Here is an 11,874-nt window from a genome sequence, read left to right as displayed (position 1 = left end):
TAGAATGTTTCTAAAAATTGCTTCTTGGCATCTATTTTTGCTATTTATAATCTGCAACTTTTCAGAATTGGTGGTCATGTTAGATATACATGGGGACTGGGTTTTTTTATGGTCAATTCAGGTACTGAATTTAAACAGTACTACAAAACTATATTCCTTATTAGTTAGGGACTCCAATATATTTAATAATTAGCTCAGTATACTGGAGATAAAACAAGAGGATCTGAAAATGTTAGATGCTAGTACAATAAAACTAGTTTATACTAATTTTAGCAGTAAAATAATTACACATTTACTCAGAGCATAATGAGTATTTATTAGCGTGAACAAGTTTGTACAACTATTTGACCTGGCTTTAATGTAATCTAGACAGAAATACTGTAACGTTAATCCTGTTAACTTTACTGGATTTATAAGAATAGTCAGTCTCATACACTGATCCAGTATGCTTTTTGTACATTTAACCACTTCAAGATTAAATTAGTTTCTCTGTGCTCTGTTAGCAGTTATAAAACAAGAGAGAAACTATCAATATTGGCACTTGTAGTCAAGTCTGGGTATATACAAGAAACTGAAGCTATCCAATGTGTTAAAAATACTTAAACATTTCAAATAAATGGCAGGTTACTGTAATATATAGCATTAATGTCATTTCACAATATTTAAATGTAAGAACAAAATTTCTATTCTGTCCAGTTCTCACTACACAATAGACTTGAACATAGCTAATGTAGTACAGCCATTAACTGCTGTTAAACATTCTCCTTTTGATGAACAAAAGGTAGGAATCTACAAAGGGACTTAGATGTTTCAATGCTGAGTGTCACAGTGCCTAACTTTTAGGTACCTAGACAACCACAGGGACAACACTGATCCACACAGCCTGAGTTAGGTGGTTAGGTTCCTTATACACTGAATGGGGAGAGATATTAAGCAGCTAAGAGTGTAATTCACAGAAGCCAGAATAATAGATGGGGAGCCACCTAAGCTAGCCAATGGGAGATGCTGGTGACAGGGATGTGTGCTAAACTCTGCCTCTCTCTGAAATAGGTGCCTAAATCCAGGCTGTGCCTATCTCTGTTTAGCAATCCGTGACAGGTAACCTGGCAGGTGGCCTAGGTGCCTAAGCTATTCCTTGAGGGGATGAGTTAGGTGCCTGCCTCAGCCACACAAAATGGGTGGTGCCAGCAATGGTAGTGCCCACCTTATAACTTTTAGCTGAGTGGTTAGAGCATTTTCCTGGAATGTGGGAGATTCAAATTCAATTCTCCCTTCTGTGCCTGAGCGGGAGAAAGGATTTGAACAGGGGTCTCCCACCTCTGCGTGCTTCAACCACTGATCTATCCAATATTCTTATGAGAAATTTCCTCACCTGCTGAAGCTGTTATATTGTGGATAAATAATGAAAAAGTGATGGGAAAAGGGGGACTGGACCTGAGGTTTCCCACATGGCTGCCATAACTACCAGGCCATAGAATCATTCCCTCTCTAGCCCAAACATAAAACTGGCAGTATCAGAACAGACATTGTCTGATTTCTCTCACTGACTCTGCCACAAACTCCACTCTCCAAGCATTCCAAAACATGGCCAGAAACACCATTCCACTGTAACATAATTGTTCTTTACTCAAGTTGGATTGTATGATTGGGGGGAAGTAACAGCAACAGAAGAGTTTGTATACCAAGTAGTGAAGGCTTCAGGGACATCTGTTCTTAGCTGCAGTGGTGGAAGGTCTGCCAGCAGAGAAGGCATCAGGTTCATGGCTGGTGAAGCCCAGCTGAGTGGCGGGAGTTTTGAATGTCTCAGTATGCAAATTGTGGGACATATCTACAACAGCCTAAACGGCTACTAACTTTTACCAACAACATAATTTTTCCCATTCAAAAAACTAGGACATTGAATGGCAAAAGATCCCTATGTTAATGCAGAGTTAAAGTTGCTTGGTGGTATGTCATCACCTTTCAGAATACTGAATTGAGCAAAACTCAAACTTCTAAAAAACAGGACATTCACAGTTAAGGTTGCCCAAGCAATCTTAACTCTGCCCTCTTTCAGCAATGCCCCCATACATCCCATAAACAAATATACCATTATTCTGTCAACCCCCCAGTTGCTGAAATGTACAAGCTCTTCACCTCCTTTTACAATCCATTCACTCTCACCCATAGGATCTAACTAACACTATTAAAGAACAAAAAGGGAGGGGGAAAGTTGCCCACGCTACCATACTTCAGGTTTTCAATTCCAACTTTAAAGATTTTTAAAATACATCTGCCTGCAATCTTCATTATTCAGCAATCTAGTAGCTAAAATGCATGTGTTTCTGTTATTTAATCAATTGAATGTGTATTGTGGTAGATATTTAATGTCTTAGTACAGAACTTACTAATTTCATACCAAGATATTAATATAGTGTTAAGCTATTTTTATTAAGTTAATATTTACTTTACATAATACAGGAATTGTGCTGCATGCTACTATAATTTATAAGGTATACAGGTGAAGCTAAATTAATCAAGACATCTTTAGTGTACACAGGGTTTTTTAAAAAGGGCAGATACACAGATCTGAACATGTTTTACATCTTCTGTATCATCACCTGAAATTTACCTGCAAAGAAAAGCAGAATCAAATTACAAAATATCAGTATTATCTGTAAATCCTTCCAACGGCAGCAACTTCTCATACTTGCTTTGTTCAAAAGAGCTAGCAGGAGACAGTGCAGTCCTCTTCTTCACCTTAAAAAAAATCTAGCCATTCTTTACATTTGTTAAACCCAGTTAAAGGTTTTTTTACAAGTTTGTCTATGTTCAAAGTTGCATCAGTTTCATTTTAAATCTGTTAAAAACAAAAACAATTTAAGCTAGTGCAAAGCCCTGTGGGAACACACTTACTTAGATTAGGTTGTTGGCAGTGAAGCCTATTATGTCACCACCCCTTCTCGTGGTTTCATGTAAATATTGAAGAGGAGTGGAGACTGAATAGTTAACTACATATAACATGTTCATTTTGCAGGCTATAATCCAAGTTGTACTAAAACAGGTTCTCAAATGTGGCATCGGGACCCCTCAGGAGGTCGCGAGGTTATTACATGGGGGAGGGAGGGTCATGAGCTGTCAGCCTCCGCCCAAACCCCGCTTCGCGTCCAGCATTTATAATGGTGTTAAATACATAAAAATGTGTTTTTAATTTCTAAGAGGGGTCACACTCAGAGGCTTGCTATGTGAAAGGGGTCACCAGTAAAAAAAAAAAAAAAAGTTTGAGAATCACTAAAATGTTAAATCCCATGGCACCTGGAATTCTACAAAAGTAGTAGTCATTTTCCAAAAGTAGAAGATACTCAAACAGCAATTCTCAACCTCATTTGGTTGGAATCTTCCCCTTCCTAGCCCTACTGCCACACCCTGGCATGATTGCTGCTTCTCATTTTCCCGTCTTTCTTTTCTATGAATTTTTCTTGGTTTTGCTTTTCATTTTATAATAATGTTTTTTCTCCGTGCTAACCTTCTCTGCTCTTTCAATAGAACAACCTTCAATAATACTCAAAATAAGCTATTTCCTGACATCCACACTTAGTACAGCTTTAAATTCTAGTCCCAAATTGAACACTTGAACAGTGATGAAGTAGATAAGGAAACCTATTCAATGATCTTACAACAGTTGTCAATCTGAGATGTACTCACATGCAGGCATTGCTGAAACTTCAGCTGTGACAATACTCTTGATTCCCAGATTTGATAAGCCACCTCTGATTAGTCCACAGGTGAACGCCAGATACTAAACATAAAATTATATTTTATTTTATGTCAGCATCATCGAAAATGAAGTTTACAATAAAAGTATGCTAGCATTGTATCACAATCTAACTACAAATGCATAAAAACAGCCTATGTGGTAGTTCTGGTTTTGTTTCAACATTTGAGGACATGCCAATGTTTTGCAAGACATTTGGCCAGAGGGTATATAAACTTAATACCAGAATACTCAGGTAGTGATTTTAAACTTGAGACACCTGCTGATAAATCAGAGCTCAGTTATCCTTAGAAAATGGGTAAATGTTATGAATTTAAAGATATCTCCAAATATTTTTACAGAAAAATGTAGAAAATAGAAAACAGTATCTCAAGCAGACTAGACAGAAAGAGGCAAATCTCACAAGACTCTATCCAGTATTATAAATATCCATAGTCATGTCTTCTGTTAAGAGATCAAAAGCTATCATCTAAGAGATATTTATAGTATATTATAATTTAATTGAGCACTCCATATCTGACATACACTCTGACCAAAACCACTTCAGAGCAGCAGTCTCCGCTGAGGCACTGATGTAACTTATCTAATCTATTGTTAGCTACAGTATTTAAATTAATAAAACTCAGAGCTATTTATAAAAATCTGATGGAAGATATTTCTTATAAAAATGTAATATCATTGAAAGTTTGTTTTGAGCATCACTTTAGTATAATCTCACCATCTCTGGGGAATTAGGAGAAAAGGAATGGAAGAGAAAGACAGGGAAGGTTCCTGATAATACCTGCTTTCTACTAAAGGGAAATAAAGTTTTGTGAGGCGAATGGTCACTCCCATTGCAGTATTCCCCATAGAGCAAGGTGTGTTGTTGTCGATGTTCCACTCACAGGCAGAGCAGAAGAGACCCCCATGCAGCCCTTGCTCTATCAGACAAGACACTCAAACTTGACACTGCTAGGCCTCAAAATGACCATGATTATTTCCTGACCCACCAGTCACATTCACTGTACCTAAATACAATAGAAAACATTACTGATATCTAATTTAACACTTACACAGAAAATGTTCCAAACGCAGTTTTGTACCTTTTCTATCCACACAACTCCAGTCATAAGAATTTTTACAACTGAATCAAGATAATACAGATCTAAAACTGCTAATTTTCCAGGCTACAGCTGAAGAATACCTTAGGTGCATATTCTAAATACTGTTTTCCTGTAGACATCTGAGTCAAGAGACGAAATTTGTTGTCCTGAAGTACATAGATACCCTATAGGAAAAGAATTTTTTCCTTTAGTAGGATATTTAGCAACATATTGTAATCAACCTTTTTGGAGAGAATCAGTTAATCTTTTTGTAAGAGATATTTACAAATACAGTGAAATGTTTCCAGATTGAAATAGAAAACTGAATTTACACTATATATAAAGAATAAAGAGTGGAAAGTTTAAACTGAATTGTTTCTTTAAGTTTTATAAAATAAAATTTAAAAACAGGAACCATAGAAAAGATACTTCAAATTACAAGCTTATACAAAACCAGAATATTGCATTAATACATATTATCAACTTGCTGATAAGAAGTGTATAATATTTTCTTAAGATAATTTCTTTGTATTTAGAATCCTGTAATTACTTTATGTACCCAGGTTCGCAAAGCACATTCATTGTTGTGGTATCTGCATACCTAACTCAGTTTTGGCACAAATCTTTCAAGGGTTAAAGTTGTGAAGCTGAGATGTGCCTGATGACTTGCATGTAATTGGGAGAAGTCTTTCCAGTGCTGAAGAATAATTTTAACAGCAGCTCTGATGTATTCAATTTTGTTTGTTGTTAATATTTGTTCATTTTAATACTTAAGAAACTGTCAATTTTTTCTCCACTACTTTCCCCCCAAAATAATTTAATTATGAAAAATCATTGGAGAGGATATGGACATGAGTACTCCCTGATATGAACAGCATAAAAGCAGATTCTAATAATCCATCTCTGCACATATTAAAAAGGTGCCCACATAAAGTTATGTAACAGGAAGTACAAAAACAGCACAGGCTGATCTAAGCATGCAATGAAAATGTCTCCAAGCTTAATTTCTGGCTGTAAGAGGTAAGGATGATTCTATCAATTTATAACCTAACATTACTTGAAATGAATGTAAAGGTATATATAAAACTGACAATGTTTAAGGCTCTGCTATTACAGATCTCAAATATTTTTGGAATATAATAACTATTAGAACAAAGAACAAATTATTAAATTTGAGTATGCAGTTTCTAATCCGCAAGCATTCCTTGTTAAATTGTATTGGTGATAAAATACCCATTGGAAGTTAAATACTTTACAGAGTTTACCTTTTGCAGCCATTTCTCCCCCATACAAGTCTCCCATCCCCAATTTTATCATGAGAATTGTGCCACATCATGGATTATTGGAAAGAAAAAAACAGAGATTTGAGGCTCTAACAATGAAAGCAGCCGTTTATATGATTCTGCTATAGCTTTGAGAACTGGCTAGCTCCACAGAGGAAGGGACATAAATACAGTGTCATATCAGTGGGATGCCAATTTGCAGTGAAAGTTTGTCAATTGTTTCATACAAAATGTGTTTAGCAGGGTGGAAGTATTTCAAATGGCAACATTCAAAAGCATACAATAATGACTTCAAAGTAAAAATGGTTCAAGGAACTCATTCTAGAGAAATATTATGCAGGCAGTTTGAGATAAAATGTATGACAAAGTGAAATTGTTTTCTATTAAATGATTCATCAGGTATGTAAAAAATGTGTTGTAAAACAACAAAACTCAACCACAATTGCCATCTCCATTTCTGGACTGTGTACTTGCATTAGGTCTGTTGGTGCAGCAGTACAACAAAAATGTTTGGGGGACTGCAGGCATTTAGGCTTAGACCCTCAAAGGTATTCAAGCAGCTATTGATTTTAACAGAAGTTAGAAGCCTAAATTCCTTTGATGATCTGCACATTAATCTTTTAAAATGGCAAAAGACTATAACATCACTCTAAGCCTTTATTACAGCCAAGTCTGCATTATAACACCACTCCAATATTTATTATAGTCAAGTCTGCATTGAAAGTAGTATCTAAAACAATTCTTTTTAACTAAGGACAGCTACTTTTTAAAATAAGACCATATAAAGAAAAAGGTTATCCCTGATGGAAAATGTGTATGATTAATTTCAGACCACAACAAACTAAAGCAATATTATTATTCCTTCAAAATAATAAAATGTTTATAACAAGCTCCACAAATTAACTCTTATGCTACAGTATTAATACCTGATGATTGGTCCTTAGATTATCAATTTGCTTTTTGAATACTGTAGTCCAAAAATCTTTGCAGATGAACTTCATAATATCCAACTCATCCTTGAATCTGGCAGTGTCTTTGGTAAACCTAAGAGCAGAGGAGAAATAGTTAGGTTGATTTTGTTCAAGTAAATGCAGGTGTACAGTGACTTTCTCAATTGACCATATGTCAAGTAAATGACACCAAAAAAAAGCTATATGCAACTCTGGTTGAGATTTAAGTATAGAACACAGTCAGAACATTCAAATATAGACTCCCTTGACTACTGTCACTCATGTATGCATAGTATTGTGTGTTGCTTTTATGTTATCTTAATACCTACGTATGAAGTGACAAAATTATGGTGGGACCAATATCTTTGAATTTACTAACTTTAATCCTGGGGCATGAATGGCTGACAGGGATGCAGGAAGGATTCAAAGCACTGCGTCCTTGCTCCTCCGCCCACCTCCCAGTGCTTGCCGATGCCAAACAGCTGTAGCAAGCTTCCAGAGGGAAGGGGGAGGAGTGGGAACATGGCGCGCTCAGGGGAGGAGGCGGGGCGGGGATTTGGGGATGGGACTTTGGGGAAGGGGTTGGAATAGGGATGGGGGGCAGGACAGGGGTGGAGTCAGGGCGGGGCCAGGGGGAGAGGAGGGTCAAGCACCCACCGGCACCAGTAGAAGTCGGCACCTATGGGTTCCCGGCAGTAAACACACTCCTGCCTGGACTTCAGGGAAGGAGGTGGATCTCCTTGGTCTGTGGGGAGAGGAGGCTGTGGGAGAATTCAGAGGGAATCACTGAATCAAAACATTAATGCAGAATCCTGCTCTCCCTGGCACTAGGACCACAGCGGCAGGCAGGCAGGGTGGGCTGCTGCTATTGGGGGGTGGGGGAAAAGACTTGTGCTGTGTTGAGCCAGGGAGTGAGGCAGGGGCTAATGTCAGGGTGTCCTCTTCCCCTTGTCAGTATACTGGTCTCCGCTGAGCTGGGGGATAAGGGGACACCAGCTGTCTGTGCACCACCAGCTTTTACCTCAGGATTGGTTGCTTCCAGCTGCTGTCTGAACTTAAATAGACAGCATGCCAACACACTCATTCTCCCCCAACACACACACACACTTCCCCAACACACACACTGTCTTTCTCTCACATCCACACTCCCCCAACACATACTCTGTCTCTCGCTCTCATATACACACTTCCTCCCCCCCACACACACACATGAGTTTCTGTGAGTTTCTTGTGTTAGTGTTTAGCAATGTCATTTACTTTTCGGGCACACAGAATTAGATGGTTCATAGAAAGGTGCAAACAAACAATGCCAGGCTCAGCACACTACAGCAACACATATTACTGTGGATCAATGTTAACATGCTCCTTCAAGGCCAAATAGCCCCCATCTGGGCTCCTCTTATAGCCTTGTGTTCAGAACACACAGCACAATACTGAACAGCAGCGCAGGATCCATGCTTTCTGACAGAGATGGCTAGGTTGCAGGTTACCAGGGCAATTGAAAAGCTGTTAGCAATCTAGTAGGATGCCCACGGAACAATGGGATTGAGAAACTTTCATTATGTGACGCTGTACCTGCCCCCATGAGGCATTGCAAACCCTTCGCAAAACACCCTGCAGCCAGTTGCACAGTGGAATAGCTACCCACAGTGCTTTACTCTCCGTATCGATGCAAGAGCTGCTATTGTGGATGCGCTCAACTGACACAAGGAGTGTAGTGTGGACATGCCACAGCAGTTTAATTACAGCAATGGCTGTATGTTGGCGTAACTTGCGTCGACAAAACTCTGTAGTGTAGAAAAGGCCTAAAAGGCACAATTCATGAGGAAAAAGGACATTAGTGTAACTATGTAATTTGTTTGCCTCAGTCTTTATCACATAGTTATCTCCCCCCCCCCCCCCCCGCATCCTATCTTCAGGTAATAAATATGAAACATAAGAGAATGAGGTGTCAAAAGTGAAGGTGCTAGAACAAGTGACAATTAAAGAACTATAAATCACCTGTACTAGATTGCATTCATCCAAGAATTATGGATGATTTTAAAGTGAAGTGGATGGACTGCTAACAAAAGTATTCAATTGCCAATTAAAGTCAGCTACTCTACCAAGGGTCTGAAGGTGAGCTGATGTTGTCTCTCTCTTAAAAAAGCACTAGAAGTGATGCTATAAAGTACAGTCCTGTAAACTGTACTTCAATAACAAAAATTCATAGAGGGCTCCAGTCCACATGGTATTCCTGGGGAAAGAGTTTGGGGTGGGGGCAGCAAAGTGAGACACAGGGGGTGGGAGTAAGAATATAGGATGACATTTTTTAAAACTCACTATTCTTACCTTTCGATTAATCCTTGTCCTACTCTAAACCCCATATTTTCCAGTTTAGTGATGCATCGTCCGTTTTCCTAGAAGATACAAAAGTTACTTTTCATATTCTGTTAACGCCAGTCTTGTAGCACGGGTGTATAGGGAAAATAAGAACACATCCATCCCTAATGGCCTCAAGCTATAGATATGCTATTTCAGCTCGTGCCCCTCCCCTGCAAACACATGCTAACAGTAAGATCTGGCCAGCCGGCTCTCCTGACAGATTTTACAGAAGAATCAGATATTTTGAGTTCAGGAAATAAACGTGTTCGTGTCTTTCTTTCTCTAGCTTCGGCCAGGACAGCGCCAGGCAGGGCTTTGCCCCACGGTGCTCCTGGCACCCAGAGACCCTGACGGGAGCGGGGTTTGCTCCGGGCACAGGCATCGTGCCAAGCAGGAGCTTAGGGACCAGCTGGATAAGGAACCCCCGGGAGATCGCCGCCAGGCCAATGCGTGCGTGTGCTCGGCAATAGAGGGTCTCCTCCCCCCCCCCCGGTAGTCTCCGCCTCACCCCTTCGCCGTGCTCCGCGGCCCGGTACAGCCCAGACACCATCTCGTTGTGCAGCAGCAGGAACAGCGTCTCGTCCGCCATCTCCGGCCTGGTCATGCCGGTGGCTACAGGACAGGGCCCGGCCTCGCGCTGCCTCCCCGCTCCGGCTCCTTCCTTCCCAGACCGGGCCCCGGCCGCTCCGGGAAGCAGCGCGGCCTCACTGTCAAGGCAACGGGCGGCTTCCGGGCAGGGGCGGGGCTTCCCCCTGTCAGACTCTAAGGGCCCCGCCCCCCGGGAAAAAGCGTACGGGGGCGGGGCGACCGCGCTGCGCTCTTCGCAAGGCGGGGCAAAGGAGGGGGAGGTGGGGCCAGGGGTTGCAAAGTTAGAGTGAGGGGATGCGGGGCAAGGCCGGGGATGCAATTGCAGGTGGCAGAGGATGCTGGGTGTGAAACTTGGGGACTATTTTAATGTCAGATATTTAAAATATTGACGTCTGCCTGAAATTCAGTAAATTCCCTTTTCTCCATATGGCCTGGGTATAATCGCTGCTCTTTACACCCTACCCTGCCCCTGGTCTCACTCAGGTTTTAAACTGGCACAGCCAGGAGCTCTACCGGCCCTGAAAGCTGTTATAGACATTCTGCCAATATCGTTTGGACAATGGCATTTTACCTTTTTTTTATTTGTGGCTGACATTCATTATAAAGGGGACAAATCGCAGTCTACAGGCGAAAATCTTCTTGGCAGCTCTAGGGTGTGTGGGGGGGTTGGGGAGAGGATACAAACTGGATGTGAGTTTATAATGGCACCCTCTACCTCTGCAGATACATCTGGGATTAAACTAAGGATAATGTTAAAGATAAAAGTAAGTTTCTACTGCCTTTCTTCACATTTATCTTAACACCTCACCCTCACTATTTTAGAATTTAAGGCCAGAAAAGACCAGATCATCTAGGCCAGGCCATCACCACCATCCAGCACCAGCACAATGAACCCATCTTTCATTCAAGTTTCCTTGCTTGTTGACTTTAAATGGCTAATTGGCCCATTTCGTTTGCCTAAACTTTGTACACCACTACAAAGCCAAATCAACATAAAATCCCTACAGACTATGGAGACAGAGAAAGATATATTTTCATTTCATGCTAATTCTGTAAGTTTAGGGTGACTAGACAGCAAATGTGAAAAATCGGGACGGGGTGGGGCGGTAATAGGAGCCTATATAAGAAAAAGACCCCAAAATCAGGACTGTCCCTATAAAATCTGGACATCTGGTCACCCTATGTAAGTTGCTCATCATGCCGCAGAGCTGGATGCAGTACAAGAACCTAAATAGCAAAAAACCTAGATTAGCAAATAAGAGGAACAATGTAACCCCCATGCCAAAGGAATTTTACAGCCAGACCACAAACACTTGGCTACCCGGCTCACTGCACGCTACAAAACACTGGGCAAAGAACAGGCGGCCTGAGTATGGAGCACTCTGCAGGGCCTGTAGGACTAGAAGAATCATAGCATATCAGGGGTTGGAAGAGACCTCAGAAGATCATCTAGTCCAATCCCCTGCTCAAAGCAGGACCAACCCCAACTAAATCACAGGAGCCACAGAACTGTGCCGGGGACGATCTGCCCCCTGCCAATCATGCTGCAATCGGCCGGTGAGGGGCCATGTGGCTGCAGGGTGGCGTCGCACAGCAGGGCAGCCTGTGGAGTGGCGGCGTTCTGAGCGGCAGCAGGGGAGACACCCGCGCTGTGCTAGGCGGATCTCAGCTCCTCTACAGCAAATTCTCCCCATGAGCGAGGCAGCAGAGTAACAGAGCAGGTTCCCAGGAGGAGGCGGCTGCAAGAGGAAGAAGCAAGCAGCGCGCGAGTTGACTGGCTAAACGCCAGACCTTGCGGAATAAATAAAATGCTTTGTTATTGGTTCATTTATAACAAACTAGGAGCTGATTGG

The 11,874-nt window shown here is 41.2% G+C and overlaps 1 protein-coding gene across 1 annotated transcript; it reads right to left on the bottom strand.

The window, feature by feature from the left end:
* Positions 1-295: 295 nt before the first annotated feature.
* On the bottom strand, positions 296-11,103 carry TRAPPC6B (trafficking protein particle complex 6B). The gene is made up of 6 exons (XM_034768579.1): positions 9,942-11,103; positions 9,401-9,468; positions 7,046-7,163; positions 4,938-5,021; positions 3,685-3,778; positions 296-2,611 (listed from the first exon to the last, which is right to left on the bottom strand). The coding sequence occupies exons 1-6, from the start codon at positions 10,035-10,037 to the stop codon at positions 2,580-2,582; spliced, it is 492 nt and encodes a 163-aa protein (XP_034624470.1). The 5' UTR covers positions 10,038-11,103; the 3' UTR covers positions 296-2,579.
* Between the last annotated feature and the right edge of the window lie 771 nt (positions 11,104-11,874).

Source organism: Trachemys scripta, chromosome 4 (genome assembly GCF_013100865.1).
Source record: "Trachemys scripta elegans isolate TJP31775 chromosome 4, CAS_Tse_1.0, whole genome shotgun sequence".
Classification (NCBI taxonomy): Eukaryota; Metazoa; Chordata; order Testudines; family Emydidae; genus Trachemys; species Trachemys scripta.
Note: the sequence above shows the minus strand (reverse complement) of the source record. Positions and strands in the feature narration are given on the sequence as shown.

Bases quoted from the DNA above. Each gene is read 5' to 3' on its own strand.
- TRAPPC6B (XM_034768579.1), bottom strand. From the start codon at position 10,037: ATGACCAGGCCGGAGATGGCGGACGAGACGCTGTTCCTGCTGCTGCAC. The intron at 9,469-9,941 runs GTGAGGCGGAGA...TGTATCTTCTAG, and splicing joins CCGCGGAGCACGGCGAAGGG to GAAAACGGACGATGCATCAC. The intron at 7,164-9,400 runs GTAAGAATAGTG...CTCTGCTCTTAG, and splicing joins GGACAAGGATTAATCGAAAG to GTTTACCAAAGACACTGCCA.